The following is a 20,348-nucleotide window of genomic DNA, read 5'->3' on the forward strand; positions in this document are numbered from 1 at the left end:
CGTGTGGTCGGTAGCCCGTGACACCGCTCGCCTAATTTATCACTCTCCTCTGTCCTCTCAGGACTTCCGGTAAAAGCAAACCAGCAGCTACTCTTCTCCCTGTCTCTCCTCTCTCCTCCAATCCATTGCGACTACCGGCTCTCGAGGGATTCACACCAAGGCACAAGAACTGACCTTTCCTTCGGCAATGGCAATGGCGATGGGTACGACCAAGCTGCGAGAGCGCAGACAGCTCAGGCTGTCTGTGCTGCCGCCGGCCTCGCCACCGCCGTTCACGTACCAGGAACACCCGTTCGGCGGCCTGCCGTCCACGCCGACCGGCTAGCCCGGCCCGGTCGTCGAACGCCTCGCGGAGCTCGAGAAGGGGGGCGTCCTCGGCCACGGCGCGGGCGGCACGGTCTACAGGGCCCGGCACCGCCGCACGGGCTCGGAGCTCGCGGTCAAGGCGCTGCGCTTGCGCGACGGGGCGGCGGCGCCGCGCTCCGCGAGGCCTACGTGCACCTCGGCGTGGCCGCCGCGGCGCCCTACCACACGCATGTCGTCCGCCTCCACGGCGTCTTCCCTAGGCCCTCCTGCGGTGACCAGTTCCTGTGCCTCGTCCTCGAGTACGTCCCCAACGGCTCCCTCGGCGACGTGCTCCGGCGGTGCGGCCGCCTCCCGGAGCAGGCCATCGCCGGCGTCGCGCGGTGCGTGCTCCGCGGCCTGCGCCACCTGCACCTACTCGGCATCGTGCACGGCGACGTGAAGCCGTCCAAACTCCTCGTCGGCCGCCACGGCGAGGTCAAGATCGCCGATTTCGGCGCCAGCCGCCACGTCTCCATGCGCGTGGCCAGCGCCGGGGGGACGTGCGCGTACATGAGCCCGGAGAGGATGGACCCCGAGGGTTTCGGCGCGGCCCCACCATCGGCCGCTGCCGACTTCTCCAGCGACGTGTGGGCCCTTGGAGTGGTCCTCCTAGAATGCCACGTGGGCAGATTCCCGCTTGTGGCCCCCGGGGAGAGGCCGGACTGGGCGGCGCTGGTGGTGGCCGTGTGCTTCGGCGGCGCGCCGGATGTGCCCGTGGCGGCGACGCCGGAGTTCACGAGCTTCGTGCGGCGTTGCCTGGAGAAGGAATGACGTCGGAGGGCCACCTGGAGGAGCTTCTTGGTCATCCCTTCGTCTCGGGGAGTCCGCCTTGCTGCGCCACCAACGAGTGGCTCCCCAACTTCCATGACGAACTGCCAATCGTGCGGAAATGATTCGACCAATATGAGACCGACAGTTGGGTTGAAGACGAAAATAAAGTCGCTATGAAAAAGAAAAATGCAAATCAAACTGGAACATGAATGAGGGGCGGCTTAATCACGAGGGGCAAGAGAACGTGATCAGAAATTCAGGATTCGGAAACAAAGAGGTGGCCGATTGATCAGCTGCAACTTGAGCGAAAACCGGTCAGCTGCAGCTTTTTGGTGATTTTCAGCAGCTGGGAGAATAAATGATAATAGGCAAGTTTCGGCCTCAGTGTGTTCTAGTAGACTGCCAATGGCTGTTTCTAGGATACCAATAAAGTGGATCAAGGAGACATGGTAAAGATTTGATGAACAGATGATGGAATGAACATGCACAATTTGAATCCATATACTATACAGATTAGAAGAAACTTCTTCAGAAGAGAAAATTCGAAGATAAACCTTTTTTAACGAATCCACAAGAATCACAAGAAATTGGCCGCATTTGAATGGGCCTTTAACAACATTTGGCGCAACACCAGTTTATGATGTGCTTCGCCTTTCCTTTCACCGAATTGCTCACCCACCCTGTGAGTCTTGCTTGCTTGGCCCAGGCTCAAATATGAAATTATGCTAACATCCGACGTCTAAATCCTTGTCGTAAAACTGACCCAGGAGCGGAGTCAACTAGTAGTGGTTGACCACGGAGCACTTCTCCCTGATCTCGCCCTCGTCGCCGGTGAGCACCTCGATGGCGCCCATCTTGACCATCGCCGCGGCGAACTTGGCCTCCCACGCCTGCCCGACGGCGGCGTGGAACGCGACGAGCCCCGCTGTCCAGGGGCTGTCGAGCAGCGTCTGGTCGGAGGTGAAGGGCACCTTGTGCGCGAGCACGTTCTTGAAGTACTGGCTGTCGAGGCCGTTCGGCGTCACCGGGTCCAGGGGCACCGTTGTGCGGTCGTCCATGTTGCCCGTCGATGGCGGGCACCGCCGCTTGAGGTCCGCCGCGTACGCCGGGTCGAGTGCCGGGTCCGTCCGCCCCGGCTCGCCCTCGAAGCTGTACAGCCGTTCCGTGACCGACGAGCAGTGGGAGCGGCCGATGCTGTGCGCGCCGGAGAGCGTGACCATGTCGTCGGCGGAGAGCCCCTTGCGCCTGAAGTTCTCGACGAGCTCCTCGACGGTGGAGGTCGGGAACGGCACGTTGCCGTCCTGGAGCACCTCGCCCTCGACGGACACGCGGCCGTCGCGGCGGCCGGAGGGGACGCGGTAGTCGACGCCGCCGGCGAGCGCTGCCCCGTCGCGCGCCGCGAAGGCGACGATGTCGGCGCAGGACACGGTGCGCGGGCAGTGCGCCTCCACGAGGGCCTTGGCCTCCTCGATGACCTCGAAGCCGCGCAGGCTCGGGTTGTTGGCCGGCGAGTCCCTCTCCGCGACGTGCCCGGGCGTCGACGCGAGCAGGATGGACGCGTCGCAGCCCCTGACGAAGCAGTCGTGGAAGTGCATCCGGATGAGGCCCGCGGTGAGGCCGGGGTCCCTGGCGACGGCGCGGCGGACGGCGTTGCGCACGATGTCCTCGGCCTGGGGGCATGAGTGCTCGTAGAATCCGACCTTGAGGGGCGGGGACGCGCGCGCCGCCGAGGAGACGGCCAGCACCGCCCATGCGAGCACTAGCCACGGCTTCATCATGCTCAGGTTGCTACAATTACCAACCGACGATCGCTGGATCGATCTCGAAGGCAACAAGCTCGATCAACGCTAGCTTCCAACACCGCAGCTTACCTAGCTAGCTTGCAGACCTTGATCAGCTACTCAGCTGTCAGAGCTGACCTGAACCAGCAGGAGATCTATGGGAGGAGTGGCGATGGGCTGATGACCAGCGGGCTTCCATTTATACATGTGCTGTGCTGTTACGAGCGCCATCATCAGTTGGCAAATTGCCATTATTTTACTACTACGATCATGTCGTGCCGAGTCCAAGAAGAGACCCGATCCAAGCAGTGGCTCGTCGGCCGCCATCAACCCGGGCACCACCAGTGGCAAGCGCGTGCTCATACTACGCATGCATAGACCTCGTCGACCTTTTGCATCGGTCCACATCATCATCCCCCCTCGTTCTTCTGCGGATCTCGAGGCGCAACGAACGGTGCTTGATTGCCATTGGGTCCTGATCGATCGTGGATTTATCTGAATCGGTTCGGTGCATGCACGGACACGTTTTGTTATGTACAAAAAATGAATGTCAGCGGCAGTGGTGGAAAGGGATGGAACGACGAACTGGTAAGAGAGCGAGGGGGCCGACGACGGCAACATACGCTAGCTGTACATGATGATCACGTACGTGTCGCCATCCACCTGACGTTTTGCTCGAACTTTTGCCTAAAGGGAGCTCTTTTTTGTACAAAACTTGTGTGGGAGGCGAAGACCGAATAAGGCTACTTGCGAGAGTTGTTAAACAAGGCGTGGGTTCACGAGCTTTTTGACACGGTCGATGGGGTGCTCCGGTGCCGGGGCGTGCGTTTAGACCTTGCTGGAGCATGCATGCATGTCAGACTTTTTGATGTTTCTTTCGTTTTCGTTTTGCCGCCTGTGTGCTCAATCAAAAAGGACACGATCTGATCGACGACGTATCCGTGTAGTACTCTCCAACGGCATAAGAATTGTATGCAGGTTGATTCATCACTCTTTTATTAGTTACGAAACTAACCTCAACCTGCCTACGTACGTGCATGATTGAATTCACGCGGTCATGGTTATTTAGTTCAGACATCTTTTTGTTTCACTGTGGCTACGACTACTGAAGATACTATCATCGACGGTTGCTCGAAATCTGAATCACCATTAAACATTTTAATTTCAACTGGTAGTCAGGTACTCTGGTAGGAACCGCATGAGCGCGTACACCGTCTGACGTCAACTCTCCTGCTTGAAGAAATGGAGAAGTTGTTCGGCCCAGCACGTTTTCAGAAAAGGCCCATAAGGCCTCGTGGATTTCTCTCTACTAACTAACTGTTGGCCCAAAAACATGTCCAATCAAGCCCGGCAATAACCGTTGTTCTTCTAAAAGGAACTGAAGAAGGCCTGTGAGCTCTCATCAGCGTTGCATACTCATCTTTTGATGTGGTTGATGCAGAGTATATTTCATCATCATGATGTCTTGTGCTGGCATGTAACATCTGAGGGAGCCAACTCATCGGCTGACCGGCGTGGAGCTTAACACACCTCCTAATTTTTCGAATTCTCTGGAACTAGCTCCAGGCACACGATATGGAACCACCACCATATGCTGAGCTCCCAGTTCTCTGGTTAGGTAACCTACCTCGGCACTTCACTATCATCGAGTAACATGTGATTTCCTTTCGCAGTCGTACTAGCTAGACGTAACGCTGCAAAAGAAGAAACAAAAACAGATGCGCCATCTCATGTAAAGAAAATAACAAAGAAGGAAAACGAAATAAAAGAAGACAGCAGCGGCAAATGAAGAGAGAGAGAGAGAGAGAGCAGAAAAGGTTGCATCGCATTATCAAAAGCAAAAGGGGGTTCCAAAGCATGATCAGGAGCCCGGTGATGATCCACAAAAGGCATCATCATACATGGTCGGTAGTGGTAGGACTCTCGGATGATCAAGCGCTGGCGTCACGATGCCGTCATGCTGCATGCACGCTGCACAAACCAAGCAGCACGGACCGGCGTACCGCACTTCCCGTTGCCTCTTCAGCACTGGAGCGCCGCCGTGTTCCATGCCAATCAAACCCTAGTTTTGCTACACCTGCGTTAAACTGTTACTAAAAGATGGCTCGTTTCTTCACTACTACTAGCTTGGCCTCTTTTCGGACGGATTTGCCCTTTTTGTATGTGCATTGACCTAGGGATATTTCAGATGGCTCTCGGCTTTGCATCGAACATCTCCAAAGCTGTTCGTTGCTCTTGGCCGAGCCGTTGCTGATGGTAGTAGACTAGTAGTATGCCGGTTGACCCTGTCCGTCCGATCAGATTGTTCCGTGTTCTGGATTTCCGATGCTCATAGCAGAAGGGCAGACGGTTCGGGTTCGGGTTCGAGTTCGAGTTCGAGTTCGAGTTCCACATCTAGGAGGAGTTCAGCTGCAGCATTGTCGGGCCCAGTCTGGAAGTAGGTAGAGACTGGGTCCCCCTCCGAGTCGACGAGTGGGCCGAAGCCCGTGTGGTCCAGTAGGTCGGTCTGGGCCTGAGGATCCTCCGCTGGGCCCCACAGGCCTAGTTCCTTCTCCAAATTCTCCAACCACCAGTCGTTCGCCGCCTCCCCTGCCTCGCTGGTGCTGACGGCGGCGCCCGTACACGGCGCTGTCGCATCGCCACGCCGCGCGCCCGAGGCGTCGGCGCACTCGCCGTCGATGATGCTCCAGATATCCGGCTCGATGTCGATCACCGGCAGCTCGATCAGGTCCTCCACGCCGCCGGCGCACGTCGTCAGGGAGGACGAGGAGCACGATGCCGACAGCATTGGCTGCGCCGCCGCGGGCGCGTCCACCAGCATCTCCGAGACGTCGACGTCTTCTAGTTGGAGGGGAGATACGGGGACCGCGTCGGGCTCCTTGCTCGTGTCGCACTGGTCGCCGGAGTCGCTGCCCCCGGAGCTGCTGTTGGTCGTCGTCGTCGAGGAGGACGCCGAGGACGAATCGGTGACGGGAGTGCCGGCGTCACCGCCGCTCGCCGCCCCGTCGTTCTTGGCCGCGCCAGCCTTCTGCTGCTCCCGCAGCGCCGCCTTCTTCTTCAGGTGCGTGTTCCACACGTTCTTGATCTCGTTGTCCGTCCTCCCCGGCAGGCACGCCGCGATCTTAGACCACCTGAAAAACAGATCAAATTTGCTCAAAACATCGCTCCCTTGTACCACCCAAGAACCCCAGATGCTCAAGAGGGAGGGATGGTGCCGAAATCCCCTGTACACACAACGATCGGCAGCTTGACGCTTACTTGTTCCCGAGCATGCCGTGCAGCCGTATGATGGTCTCCTCCTCCTCGACGGTGAAGTTGCCGCGCTTCAGGTCCGGCCGCAGGTAGTTGATCCACCGCAGCCGGCAGCTTTTCCCGCACCGCAGCAAACCTATTCACAAGTAACAAGTCAAGGGGAATCGATCTGCAAACTCTGCCTCACTCGCCCTGAACATTCTGCAGTGCCCAGCTAGTGGCAGCTACCTGCTTGCTTGGGCAGCGCGCGCCAGTTGGAGTGGCCGTGCTTCTGTATGTAGGCCATGAGGCGCATGTCCTCCTGCGGCGTCCAGGAGCCCCTGTTGAGCCCCACCTTGGCGCAGCACGGCGCTCGCCCTCGCCCCATGCCTCTCTCTCCCTAGCTCCCTGTCCTGTCACCGCTCCCAGGTTCTGGCCGGACGATGCGGAGCGCTGAGCAGTGAGCACGGCTCGGGGAGGAGAAGGGTGGTATATATGCGCACGCGCCGAGGTGGGCGGCCGCTCTCCGGCAGTGACGCGGCGGTGACAGGTGACGGACAGACCCAGCAGTTTGCCCGCCCCTACCCTCCTCGACCTGTAAAAATGCGCTTACCAAACCCTTGTCCCAGGAAAGCAACCGGCAGCTCTGGGGGCCGCGAAGCTGTTCGTGGCTCAGATTCCTCAGGCGAGGGCCTACGGACTGTTGTTAATCAGGACATGCCCACATTTTGGAGTTAGTACGCCTGGCGATCCCACACGTGTACGAGCTAAGGATAATCTTAAGCTGCTAATGCTTGTAAAAGAAACTGGCGTGAGGACTTTTTGGAGTAGTTGGAAAATTTAAAAAGCTTGGCTTTTTCCTGTACTGGATTGCAGTGTTTATTCAAGTATATCCTTTGCTATTTGTATTTGGGGTTCTATTTGTTAATTTGAAACCCAGTGCCTTTTTCAGTAGTCCGAATGAGTTCATATTATCGCTATTCTTAGTCTGATTCTGATAGCATCAAGTACATGTTAATCGGAGCCGACAATCGACTAGTATAAGTGAACTTACAAGAAAGAAAAAAGAAAGGTCAGTTCATGGAATGGTGAGGCCTGTAACAAGTAGCATCAACAACCGTCCTTATGCTACTGTCAGTGTTACCATGGCTGTGAGATCAGGTCAGGTTAACTCAGAAGAGTGCTCATCAACTGATAAAGATATGGGCAATTGGCTGAAATGTCACCGCATGACCTCGTGGGGCCTGTGGCTGTCTAACTCCATTTTTCTTCTGCTTCCCCCCCCCCCCCCCCCCCCCCCCCGAGCTGTTGGGTCTCTAATGTGCATTTGAGTAGAATATCTAACGTGCGATATACCATGTTTAGGTGCCACCGAATTGTTTGGGCTTCCTTTAGGAATTTTGAATGCTTTAGTATACTTGCGAAGTAATTGTGTATTAATCACATCAAACCTAAATATGCTTTCGCTGGAAGATTAAGAAAAGGAAATTCTAAAGGGAACTGTTTCTCCCATAACAGTAAGCTAGGTTTGTTTGCTTGAAAAATAAATCCATATATGTATTACTGTTCTTCTTTAGACTACTATTTCAATAGCACAACAGTTTTCTAAAACTGCTTATTGTGAAATGGCCTACCTCCGACACAGAGCGATTGCCTCTTGTGGTAGAACTACATTTATTTCAATGGAATAAAACAAAAGTAAAAAGCTCAATCAGTACTAGTATTCTCCACAAGTCCACATTAGTTTTCAGACGACGCTGTGTGTTCAGAACGTTGAATGATGAGATGGTTTCTGGATGTGCTAGAGGTTTTCAAGACTGTTTCTGTAGCTTTAGAGTCTTTCTAAAGGTTTCTGATAGTCTCATGTGTCTTCAAGACATTGGCATTTGTTCCGAAAAGAAATGCAATGGATGTGATATCCTAACTGTGACTTAGTTTGCGTTATGATGAGTCACTCCATGCGTCAGTGAGATTGCGGGTATCTGGTTTCTATAGGAGGGCGCATGTTGTTGTCCTTCCTACTTCCAAGTAGTAGCCATTGAGTATTGGCATGCTCACGCATTGTCCAAACAAGTGGAAAAAAAACAAACTACCTACTCGTGTTAGTTATTAAGTCAATATAAGCAACTAACTATGAGATTTTTAACTGCGCCAATGATCAATAATCATGCTATTAGGCAAGGCAACCCTATTTTATTTACATAATGCTCCATGCTTTTAGCAAGAATGTGCCTAAATCATCACTCTAGCCTAGTTGGCCATGAGCTCCCAAAATTCCAAAACTTTAGGTCAGAAGCCCCACATTTCCAAATCGCAATTCAAAACGGCGTACCAATGGGATGACAAAAAACCTGGATCCTGTAGCAAATCCAACAACGGCGGCGAGGATTAACATACCAAGCTAAAAACAACAGCCGTCGTCAAGCAGAACGAAGTCCCATTTACAGTCGCTGCTGGTTTATGAAAATCATGACATGCTCCTCAGCTGCCGTCGCTATGCCCGTTCTCACCCATGGACTTCGCTGCATACTCCTGGTGGGTGCCGATCGATCCGGGGTATGGTCCCAACCACCCGTCCGTCCCTTTCCAGCCATCTATCCATGGCTGCAGCTGATTGGAATGAGGCACGAGATCGCAAGTCGTCTGGGTTAGGGTGACCAATACTCCCTGCTGCTGCCTTACCTTCTCGCACCTAACCCTTGACATGGTTCCAACTGATCTGGCACCTGTATGAATTCGTCATGTGTCCAAATAGCGACGGCATAGGCCGCTGTACGCCGCTCGTCAGCTTGCAGTCCTGCAGAGGTCAGTCAGGGGCACGGATCAGAGGTATCCTGGGCAAGATTTGGGCCTTGTTTAGATTGCAAATTTTTACAACCGGTGATACTGTAGTGTTTTCGTTTGTATTTGACAAATTTTATCTAATCATGGACTAACTAGGCTAAAAAGATTCGTCTCGTGATGTACAATTAAACTGTGCAATTAGTTATTTTTTTACATACATTTACTGCTCCATGCATGTGTCCCAAAATTGATGCCATGGAGAGAGGGTGTAAAAAATTAGAATTTGGAGGGAAACTAAACAAAGCCTTCCCTACCTATACCTGGGTGACGTTCTAGCTAACCTCATTGAACGCGCGCCTGAACAGGTCAGGCCTGGTTGCGATCAGTGAACTCGTAGCAGCGAGAGAGACGTCCCCGGACACAGTGCTGGTGTGCATATCAAGTAAGCACCTGTCCTTTGGTGCTATTATTTCAGGAGTTGTACATGTAAAGATCAGCAGAGAACGATGGTTGATGGAACCTGTCCGATACAGATTGTTCAAATGATAATAAAATGAAAAAGGATTTGGACATTAAGAATGCGCATTATGTTTGCACTGTAGCAGTTCATGTCATTATGCATAGTCATATAGAAATGGGAATAATGATCAGACAGGAGGTAGGTAGCAATGGTTCTTGTCTTTCTAGGATCTTGCTTTTTTGTTTTGAAAATTCAGTTCCTGCAAACATTACTTCTTTAATCTTAGATGAAAAGGCAGAGCACCTACCGTTTACCCTAAAAAAAATAGAAATGTGACTGTCCTTCAAATTGCGCTATTGTCCTTCAAACTGAGATGAGAAATACATGTGAATGGACAAGGAGAACGCGAGACATTTTGCGTCTGAGATGCCTTTGTAGTTTGTACATCGTACTGCACTGACTAACGCACAAACATGCTAGCTCCTTTAGTCCTATCGCGGTTCAACTTCAACCTGAAGTCTGTAGCCTATACACACTGCCTTTTTGAAGACGGACTCGGAGAGCCGGAACGGCCAGGGAGCGTACAAGACATCCGAAAAGACCGGAGTAGCAGGTTCACCAGTTCATGCGACATTCGGAGATACAAGGACGAGGCCGATCGATCTCGTCTCGGTCCGGCACCGTGCGTGCCGACGACCGAACTGTACTGTCCACCGAGATATCAGTACTAGGATTGTCCATTCCCATCATCAATGAATCCGTCTCCTTTTTCGTTTCTCTTTCTTGCGCGAAAATGGATGGGGATCGACAAAGGCTAACAGGCATACACAGTGTTCACTGTTCAGTCAGGCAAAAAATGGTCGTTTGCAACGCCGGCAGCGGCTCTCCAACTCCAAGGCAGCAAGCTGGTGCCGGCCGCGCCGCGTGGTGGCACGTCCCGTCCGGTTCGGGGAGTGTGGCGCCCTCGATCAGAGAGAGGCACACGCGACGCCGCCGCGCGCGCTCGTTCGTGATCGTCAACGGACAGCAGCACGGATCTCTTTCTGACGGCGGTGTATCATATGTAACCACCCCGCTAACTCCTGCTATGTACTGTCCCACACGATGGCATTGACTCTCTCGCCGGATGCGGGTCGCCGGCCTGCTCGTGCTCGCTCCAAGCGTTTCATTTCGCTCCCGCATCTCAGGATGCGGTTTGCTCGTCATGTCGTCCTCTAGGCCGGAACTAGTCACGTTTTGCTGACGGATAGGTAGTAGATCTCGCATTCTTGCGAGGACATCGCTCACAGTCACTAGCTTCGCCCAAGTCGTCAGAGTAGGCTGCAGCCTGATGGGTACCTGGCTACGAAAGGCTGCTAGCTGAGAACAGTCAGAAACAGGGGGGATGTTTTCTCAACAGGGATAGTCCAACTGCTGCCTGACCTGCGTACCGGTAAACCACGGCATCTTGGTTCGGCGCATCTCGAGATTCCGGAGGCGCGCCGAGCTGCCAATCCGGTGTCCCGGCCGGATTACCAGTCTCTCCACCGAGGCATTGGCTACCTACCTTTTGTTGATCTGTGCAACTGCCGCCATGTTTCCAGTAAAGAAGCTGAAGGCCCCCCATGTGAACGTATCTTCCCAGATCGTCAAGATTGTTGAAGCATCTTGAATCAGCGCGCTTGTCTTTTCTGAATAAACTGCTGCTGAATCTGTTTTCGGAGAGAGGATACTGAACCAGTTGCATGCATGGCTGCCTGTCTTGTTGCAAGTACTAGTAGGCTAGTAGCTATCACTATCAGGGACCCGTTTCTTCATTTGACCGGTTTCGTTTGCCTGTCTCTTCGGTACAGCAAGTCTTCAAGGATAGATAGATATCCTACTTGCTCCCCAACTAACAGAATTCTGAACAACTGGCCGTCCAGCTGCTTTAGCAATGACAAGGAGATGTTTGAACTTTGAATTTGGTGCCAATGCTTGCTTTGGTTGATTGAAAACTCACGACATAAAGTTTACTCAATCATATAATTTGACAATAATTTTGATAAACAGATAGTGTGCTCCGCTTTCTTCGCCAGCAGAATGTTCTGGAGATTTCCGTGCGAGTAAAAAAAAAAACCATGTCAACATCTGCACGGGTACGTTTGGAAAATGTCGTAAGTTAGAAATGAAAGTGCTAAATAAAGATACTAGTACAAGTAAGCTTATCGTCAGATATTTTGGCTGTCAAGTATAATTTATTATTACTCCATCCAAGTGTGGAACAAGCAGACAGTGCAGTCTAAACGGAGGACCTCAGAGGCGTAGACATATCACACTCTCTATATAGTCTGCAGTTCTGCATCACAGACTAGCTAGACTGTATGATGTCATGCCGATCAAAAGTAATAAGCTGCCCATCATGAAACATGGTCAATCTAACGATGAATGTGGTGTGAGTAGTCGTCGGTAACTTGGTACGCATTTGGTTTTTAAGCAATGGGTACGTGTTCTGTTTCTAAAGGATGAGCAGGCATGAAACTTGTTCATGTATCGTCTCTCTGATTTTGGTTTTGAACGTGGCTCTAGTGCTGCTACTGCGGTTTAGTGTTTGACATTATGTGAAATGGCATGGGAATCTTTGGTAGATGTTGTTTTGTTTTCTCAGACATTTTTTTTTTGTAAGCGCTCGCACTGGTGTGTTCTCTCAAAAATAGAAGAATGACATATTTCCCCATTGGCCTATCTTTAATGACACAGGATTATTCCAATTAATAGTTTGAGGTTTCCAATTTTCTTTTTTTATTTTCCTTTTTTAAATGCTCCGGTGTTTCCTTGACTCTTGTTGAAGCTATGGATTACAATAGCTATATTTACTTAAATTATGAACCTTTTCAAAAAAGATTTAATGAAGCATAGAATAATTTATCTTGGTAATCATCTCGTTGCTGTCCATTTTCTCTAGATCATAAGATGGGCACATGCTTACATATAGGTTTCAGGGGATACCCCGTACCACGCGCATATAACCTAAAAATAAAAAGATAAGCATAAGCAACTAAGCAAGTGTGAACCATCATGTAGGATTTTGCGGTGGATGCTGACTAGCAACTTGAAAGGGATTCCACATGCTGTTAATATTGGTCATTGATAAGAGTATATTTAACACAGATATGCTGTTATAGCCTGTCACGATCAATTAATTGATTCGGAAGGGTAGTGAAAATTGTGGAACCTTTGTATGTTTTGACTTCATATGAAAAATGAATTGTTTCACATAAAAATCCTATGTCCCATACTCCCATAGGACATAGGCCACTGTTTCTGTAGTGGCAGTGTTTGATCACGCGTCCTGATACGTACTACACTTCTACTATTTGACTGTTGAAGAAAGAGCTGCAAATGGGAATAATCAAACATAAGAAAAGCTATGAATCCTCCTCTTTTTTGAGAAACACCAAAAGTCTAGCCTATTGACGTTGAAATGCTAACCCAGTCAATTGAGTTTATTGGTGTTGCAAACACTCAAAAGTCTAGCCTATCGACGTAGAAAGGAACGTGTTAAATAAATCACAATGCTGATGTATATGGTAAATGCGCAAGGAAATGCAGTTCTTGATATACTTGCCTCCGCGGAATTTTGTGGCTCTGTCTGCACCCAATATAACTGAATGCCACTAAAAATTCAGAAAATGAGGCTTTTCTGAGAAGTTGGACTATGAACGGAAAAGGAAAGAGAAAGAAAATCCACCAAAAGCGGAACCGGTTCATCTGCGGTACTGCAAAGGGACTCGGTGCCACTACCATGCGGGCCCACTGCGCTGGGGGCCACACATCAGCGGGACAATATTGCAGAGGAGGCTCGTCTCCAAAAGCAGCACAGGAGATCGTGAGTTGGGAACCTTTCCCTTTTTTTTTCATGGTGTCAGCAAATTCACCCAAGTGCATCCATGGCAAGAATGCAAGATGAACTACGAGCAAGGCCACACTGCAAATGCACACCATGCTTTTATCTCTGAATCCACAACAAATATACAATAACACGAGAATGCTAACCAAGGGCTACGAGTGCTAGCCTGTTACTCGCAACCTAAGTCATCAACTGCTCGTTTTACTTGGTTCAGAAGAAAAGCAGGCTCAGACAAGCAAGACAGAAGACACACACACACAGCATCTCCAGCTTGTGTCGCTTTTGGGTTCCGAACGCTAGGCCCTGCACGCCCCGGCCTTTTTTATCCAACCACCCAGCAGTTAGTACCGTCGAAATTAGGCAAAGCTGGGGTCTGGACTCGGTTCAGTCCAGAGCACCCGTCGCTGTGGAGAAAATATTGGTAGGGTGTGTGGCCTGGTTGGCGGTTGCAGTTTCGTTTGGACGGAGGATGTCACCGTTGCTGCTGTCAGCCGGGCGTCGGTACTGACGAAACGGGGGCCTCGGCGTCGGCGGACGCCGGACGGGACGCCGGGACAGAGCGCGGTGCGGCTGCCGTCACGCCTCGCACGTGCGAGGCCGCCGTGGCCGTCACTGGGCTAGCTCTCTCCAAAGGCAGCTTTGCTAGCTCTTGTTGTTTCAGAAGCTTTATTGTTTCTGTGATAGGGAACTAAAGGATGGCACCTTTGAGTGTGGAGGAGGATCCGCAAGTGCAAAGGTAGAGACTGGTGATGTGATTCGATTTGCATCTTTTGAGGCTTACAGGTTTGATTTGCATCGTAGGCACAGTGAAGGGCTAGAGCGTCACCCTTTCCCCTACTGGTAATTGTGGCTCACAACTCGTGTAGTAGCTACTTTTACCCTGCTTGTTTTCTGATGGCAAATCGATCTGGACATGCGTAGAAGTCGCTTGCCTGCTGCAACACTAAGCCCGCGCGTGTGTTGGTCGCTGAACGGGTGGCAGGTTACCTAAGGCTTACATACGCCCGTGATTGCAGGACACTAGAGAATAGCAGTGCTGGACCTGGAACTGCAGCACATCTACAAAGCAGAACGGCGTCAGTCGAAGGAGCGAGTTTGAACTGCGTCGTGTGTTGGGCGCGACAGGTGGTGTTTGGGCCGTGCAACGGCTTATGTTGGGCCTTGGGCCATCCTTGTACCGCGGCCAGAGCGGGTCCGGCACCGGGCCGCCGCGCTGCACACTTGTGTCCGGCTCCCATCTCGGCAAGGAGGGCAGCAGCATCAGGTCGCCGTAGTGCTCGCCCACCACCGGATCACCTAGCGTGCTCTCAAGGCCGGCGAGCCACTTCTGTTTGGAAGACGCCTAAGGCGCCGCAGACTAAGATCAGCAGGTTGCCACATATGTAGCATGCCTAAGCTGATTCGCTTTAGCCCTGTGTTTGGTTCGTTGCCACGCCTAACGTTAGGCGTACTTGGAAAAAGTGTGGCAGCCGTTTGGATTGCTACCACAACTCAAGTTAGGTAAATCATTACATGTGTGGTAACTGTTTGTTGCACTGCCTAACTTCGATCGCGCCAAACAATTTTGTAGGCAATTTAGCACGTAAGAGCACAAATCCCGCCAAACCAAATGGCCATGCACTTGCAGCCTTTTGCTTATTTTTCTTTTTTGTTGAAAAGGTGCCAAAATAGCCATGCACTGAGGCACAAAAATGTTATCCATCTAATCAATCATATACTAGACCAAGACATTCAGCACCTTAAATCCATGAGCAGACGAACGATGGTGCCAACAAAAGTGCTAAGGAAGTTTGCACTCATTGAGCAGAAAATGATTGAGGCACCAGTAAAATAGTAGAGTGCCTGAACAGTTGGAAGGATTGAAACTAACAAAAGATATGATCATGCAGATCATGTCTTGTATGTTACAAATTTACCTTCAGCACCTTAAATCCATGACACCTCTACATCATTAATTGACATTAGATGGCAGGAGGTACCAATACCTCTCGGAATCTCTCAAGGAATGTCAGAACACTTAAAAGTTCTTTATAACTTAAGTACCAAGCTACCTTCGCAGGAAAAAGATACTTGAAGCAGAAAAGACCGTCAATCTTCATCAGCCATCAAAAGAAGCGCTCATTCGGTAACAAAAAAAGTGGAGCAGCCTACAAAATGCAAAAGAAGCGGCGTCCATTGACACCATCCACCTTCGACTGAGTACTCGATGAGCCTAGTACAAGTGCAAATGCCAGCTTTGTAAAGTGCAAATAATATCCACAATAACGGCTAATAGAACATATATTACCTGAATACTTAAACAAAATAGCCTGCGACCATACATAGCCAATTTACATCCCCGAATCGCTAAGAAACTTGAAAACCCATGATTGGAATGTTACCTCGGATGAGCCTGATAAGAAACTACGCATCCTCTTTTGTTCTTTGGATGCTAGAAATGTTCCTACCATCAGCTTTTGGTCAGTAGTTAAAGTCATGTTCTTAATTCTTTGCCATAATATATCATCAGAGTTGCGCATAGATGGTGGAGGTGGTGGTGGCTTCTTGATTTCATTTTGAAGTTCCACTAAAGTAGTTGTGATTGCATCTTCTACCTTAGACATGCGGCTCTTTGGTCTCACATCTCTCTTCTGTGCTTTTCCCTCACTTCTTAGACGCTTGACTCCGAGCTAGATGAGCTTTACTCAGCCACTTGGGATGTCATGCTGGGTTGGCCACTTATAGGAGAAGGTAAAGTGTCGGAATCATCACCTAGATTATCTTCTGGTGGAGCATAGCTGGACAACTCATTGCATATATCATCATCATAATCATTATCTTCATCAGCTTGTGTCTCATTGAGACAAGTGTTGGCGTCCATGGCAAGAGAACCATCAGCACTGCTATTAAGGAATAGTTCTTGCATTTCATTGAAGAATTTGATGGGCTTGGACAGGAGCCTTCTTGCCCTGATCTGCATACGGTAATATGCTATTTGTTAATAAACAATTTTCCATTTATTTAGCAACATACTAACAACAAAGATTGGAAAACGAGAATACCTGTAGGTTAGCCTTCTCTGATTCTGATATGATAACCATGGATCTTGAGGTGTCAAATGTGTTACCACTCTTGCTTAATGCTGTTCTAATAAACTTCCAATTTTTCTTGTAATGTCTGAAATGCCTCTCAACTTGAGTAGCAGTTACCTCCATATTGAACTGCCTATTCAATGCTTCTGAACACTTGAAGTGATGCTGTTTTTTTATCTTGAAACCAGCATGCTGCTCCTTTATGTAGTCAATGAACCAACCGAGCGTATATTTAGTTTGATCCTCATCCCATAGAATGGTCCTCTCTCGAGTGGTGCCATCACCCTTTTCTTTCCCCTTGACCATATCTGCACTCAAGATCAATTTATATCAATATCTCAAAACAGCCACATAATATAATTAAATATGATGTTAAAACAGCCTTGTAATACAATTAAACATCAACACAATTCAATTAAATAGGGTCTCAAAACAGCCATACAATACACTTACACAGTATCTCAAAACAGCAACACAAATATCTTAAATAGGATCCCAAAACAGCCACATAATAATATCTCTAAATAATTAAATAAGGTCTCTGTAAAGCCATACAATACACTTAAACTAATATCTCAAAACAGCAGCACAAGCATCAATTTTGGTCCCACTCATCCCACATTTGCTAAGCTAACTGATCACGTAGGATTGCCCATTGCTGGTTGTCCCTATTAATATCCTCATGTAAACGATTGCTTCTTGGAAAAGTTTGAAACCATGTCGCATCATCATAAACATAAATATCAGGTCCATTATCAATTATAAAGTTATGCAAAGTGCAGCATGCTAAAACTATCTTGACTTGTGTTTTTAAAGGGAAGAATGGTTGACTTGTAAGTATCCTAAATCTGTTTTTGAGTGTGCCAAATGCCTGCTCAATTGTTGTCCTAAAAGAGGAGTGGCGAATGTTGAACAATTCTCTTGGATTCTCCAGTCGTGTAGTACCCTTAAACTCCTTAAGGTGATACCGGACACCTCGATATGGAGGTAATATGCCAGGTCTAGCAGCATAATCAGCATCGGCTAAAAAGTAATGACCTACAATTAGATTGAACTACAATTAGCTATTAATTTTGGAAGCTAAAACACAGTATATTAATGACTTGACTTATACCTTTTGGAATTTTTAAGCCTGATGGCCATGACAATGCATCTTGGAGCACAAAGTAATCATGAGCTGATCCTTCCCATCCGGCCAGCACATATGTAAATTTAAGGTCAAAATCTACGGCAGCTAAGACATTTTGCGTTGGATAGTGCTTTCTACCCCTAAACCTATCTTGCATATATATAGGAACCGATGCCGGTATATGTGTGCCATCCAATGCTCCTACACATTTCTAACACAAATAAAAAAAGTGCTCCTGTTAGTGACTTCTACAAATTAATAGAAAAATAAATTCATTGCATTATGTATATATATATATATATATTACCTCAAAGTATGGGAAAAATCTTCCCGGGCTGGTGGATATCTTTGGATGTGTTTCCGTAGTTCTCATGACAATAATATCATGAGACAATACACATAAAGCATCCAAAACAACATTAAAATATCTACTAACAGTCTCTCCGGAGCGTAAGAACTCAAAGCCAACTGATCTATTTGTCCATCTGTGACCAACAAATTTCAAGAACATAGCTACTTGTTCCTCAATTGACACATTGATACTATCCTCTAACAATCCACGGGATCTTAAATGACCACATAACCGGTGAAAAACAACTTTACGCATGCGCAACTCACTAATACAGTTGGCTTCAGTTCCATTATATAAACGGTTTAACCTCTTTTCTCTTTCCAAATCTTTTTCTAATAAAGAACCGTATTTGGACCTCCTCATGAACCTATGTTCTTGTAACTTGTACCACAACATGCAAACACAGATGGCTATGCAAATAAGCAACCCTCTTCTTTGAATGTTATAATCATAATAATAATACTCAAGATAATCCTCCATTGCACCCATCTATAAAGATTTAAGAACTATTTTAGAATGCATACAACACATATGACACAAGGAAAATCTAGAAGATAGTTATACCTTAAATTAAAGGAGAAGATGACTGTTCTCGCTGAAAAAACACCTGCAGAAAGGAATAAAAATGTTACTTGTGTGCAGGAAATGATCAATTGGGGGGGGGGGTAAGAAAATTGCAGAAAATTTTCAATTGGGAGGGGGGGTTAGACATATGCAGGGAAACAGATGATCAATTGGCGGGGGGGGGGGGGGGTAGACAAAGGCACTATCTTGATCAATTTGGGTTGGGGGGGGGGGGGGGTTAGACAAAAGCAGAGGAGGGGGCGGGCCAGGGAGGGGGGCGCGATGGGCGGAGGGGGGCGCCGCGACCGGAGGGGGGCGCGAGGGTGGTGGATCCCGGGGGGGAGGGGGGCGCGACGGGCGGAGGGGGGCGCGACGGCGGTGGATCCCGGGGGGGGGGGGGGGGGGGGGGAGGGGGGCGTGGCGGGCGGAGGGGGGCGCGGCAAGCGGTGGATCCCGGGGGGGGGGGGGGAGGAGGACCTGGCGGCGCGGACGGGAGTTCGGAGGCGAGTGTGGCGCGATCCAGAGGGTGCGGCGGCCAAATCGAGCGCCGCACCGTGGCGTGATTTCGCTGTGGCGAGCTGGTGGGGGCGTGCCTAACAATCTGTGGCGCGCTGAGGTTAGTAGGATGTCCAAACGCTTGCCTAACGTGGTGTGGCACGCCTAAGATTAGGCTGTGGCGCCTTAGGCAACCATCCAAACAGCCCCGTATTTCCGGCCGCCGCGCTCCTCGATGCGGTGAACGACGGCGTCACGGTCGCAGCTCCGGTGGTGGTGGCCGTATTGGCCCGTTCGAGCGCCTCAGTATTTTTGACATACGATTTGGTCTACTTTCAAAATTTGATATTAAACTCACCAACTTTTTCAATCAGGGATTTCTCTTCATTTTCCATCTTTTTCCTTCCTTTTCTTATTTCTTACTCCCTCCGGACTGATTTCTAAGACGCGCGGAGAAGAATTCCACATACCAAAACAAAATTAACTCAAGCATTAATTTTTATCGTTTCCACCCTTCGTTCATTTTGCAGGCATGCAGGGCGACTCCATTTTCCACAACCGCACGCACCCAATCAGCTGCCTACACAAAATTGCCTTTGCTTTAATGGTCTGACGCGCATGCATAATCCCTTCGTATACATTCTATCCAAGAAGTCTACCACCATTGAAATGTACGCACGCCTAATATATCGGCCAAAAGTAAAAACGGCAATACACCTTATAAAATTATAAAAGAGTTCGGAGGAAGTATCGCTTATTTCTCATATTAGTGGATAGATTTATCTCTAGATCTTATCTCTTCTTTGTGCTCCTATGAATACGAGCATGCCAGTCCTCCTTTCTCTCCCTCTCTCTCGTGTTCTCTCTCGCTCAAGAATAGGTCCCCTGCCCTGCCGCCACCGCTCGCCGTTGCTAGGGTTTGGCCACCCAAACTTGGATCGCTCACGCAGCTATGCTTGTTCTCGCCTAACCCTAGCCATGGTGGTCCCACTGGTGTGGCTAGCCGAGGATGATGCCTGCAACATCATAGCTACTCCAATAGCCGGCGGCACAGATGAGCTTGACGGCTTAGCGATGGCGGCGGAAAGGGACGGGCGGCGCGCGGCTCTAAGCAATGGCGATGGCGGTGGAAAGGTAGCAGCAAGTAACGAGCAGCAAGACTTACCTAGGTTCATCCGTGATACGCAGCTCAGAGCTATGGCGACGGCGGTGGAAAGGCAGCAACAAGAAAGGAGCAGCAAGACTCGCCTAGGTTCGTCCCTAACACGAGGATAAGGCTAGTGGCAAATTTGTCAGTTCAGGTCATAAAAAATAAGAAAAAAGAGAAAAGATGGAAAATGGAGAGAAACTCCTGGATTGAAAAATTCGTGGGTTCGATGTTAAATTTTGAAAGTCAATCGAATCGGATATTAAAAATAGTGAGGCGCTTGAATCGAGTGCAAATACCAAAATTTCTCCGTTATGAACGCGGCGTCGGCGTGGACGCGAAGGGGCGGA

General features: G+C 49.6%; 4 protein-coding genes across 4 annotated transcripts; 1 reads left to right on the forward strand and 3 right to left on the reverse strand.

Moving 5' to 3' along the window:
• Positions 1 to 36: 36 nt before the first annotated feature.
• LOC112898547 (mitogen-activated protein kinase kinase 4-like) lies at positions 37 to 1,238 on the forward strand (the record flags this gene model as incomplete). Its single annotated transcript, XM_025966886.1, is given in 2 exon segments — positions 37 to 1,126; positions 1,129 to 1,238. Coding segments are annotated over 2 exon segments (1,200 nt in total), but the record flags the coding sequence as incomplete, so codon positions are not given.
• A 405-nt stretch (positions 1,239 to 1,643) lies between these two features.
• On the reverse strand, positions 1,644 to 3,051 carry LOC112891622 (peroxidase 5-like). The gene has a single exon (XM_025958531.1). The coding sequence runs from the start codon at positions 2,892 to 2,894 to the stop codon at positions 1,896 to 1,898; it is 999 nt and encodes a 332-aa protein (XP_025814316.1). The 5' UTR covers positions 2,895 to 3,051; the 3' UTR covers positions 1,644 to 1,895.
• A 1,646-nt stretch (positions 3,052 to 4,697) lies between these two features.
• On the reverse strand, positions 4,698 to 6,545 carry LOC112891613 (myb-related protein Zm1-like). Its single transcript, XM_025958519.1, has 3 exons — positions 6,378 to 6,545; positions 6,156 to 6,285; positions 4,698 to 6,028 (listed from the first exon to the last, which is right to left on the reverse strand). The coding sequence occupies exons 1-3, from the start codon at positions 6,514 to 6,516 to the stop codon at positions 5,227 to 5,229; spliced, it is 1,071 nt and encodes a 356-aa protein (XP_025814304.1). The 5' UTR covers positions 6,517 to 6,545; the 3' UTR covers positions 4,698 to 5,226.
• Positions 6,546 to 15,435: 8,890 nt separating this feature from the next.
• Positions 15,436 to 16,617, reverse strand: LOC112877069. The gene is made up of 2 exons (XM_025941275.1): positions 16,282 to 16,617; positions 15,436 to 16,193 (listed from the first exon to the last, which is right to left on the reverse strand). Exons 1-2 carry the CDS (start codon positions 16,615 to 16,617, stop codon positions 15,921 to 15,923), a joined length of 609 nt encoding a protein of 202 aa, XP_025797060.1. The 3' UTR covers positions 15,436 to 15,920.
• Between the last annotated feature and the right edge of the window lie 3,731 nt (positions 16,618 to 20,348).

Source organism: Panicum hallii, chromosome 1, assembly GCF_002211085.1.
Source record: "Panicum hallii strain FIL2 chromosome 1, PHallii_v3.1, whole genome shotgun sequence".
NCBI lineage: Eukaryota > Viridiplantae > Streptophyta > Magnoliopsida > Poales > Poaceae > Panicum > Panicum hallii.

Bases quoted from the DNA above. Each gene is read 5' to 3' on its own strand.
- LOC112891613 (XM_025958519.1), bottom strand. From the start codon at position 6,516: ATGGGGCGAGGGCGAGCGCCGTGCTGCGCCAAGGTGGGGCTCAACAGG. The intron at 6,286-6,377 runs GTAGCTGCCACT...ACTTGTGAATAG, and splicing joins CGCGCTGCCCAAGCAAGCAG to GTTTGCTGCGGTGCGGGAAA. The intron at 6,029-6,155 runs GTAAGCGTCAAG...TCTGTTTTTCAG, and splicing joins CACGGCATGCTCGGGAACAA to GTGGTCTAAGATCGCGGCGT.
- LOC112877069 (XM_025941275.1), bottom strand. From the start codon at position 16,617: ATGGTCAAGGGGAAAGAAAAGGGTGATGGCACCACTCGAGAGAGGACC. The intron at 16,194-16,281 runs GTATTCTCGTTT...TACCGTATGCAG, and splicing joins CAGAGAAGGCTAACCTACAG to ATCAGGGCAAGAAGGCTCCT.
- LOC112891622 (XM_025958531.1), bottom strand. From the start codon at position 2,894: ATGATGAAGCCGTGGCTAGTGCTCGCATGGGCGGTGCTGGCCGTCTCC.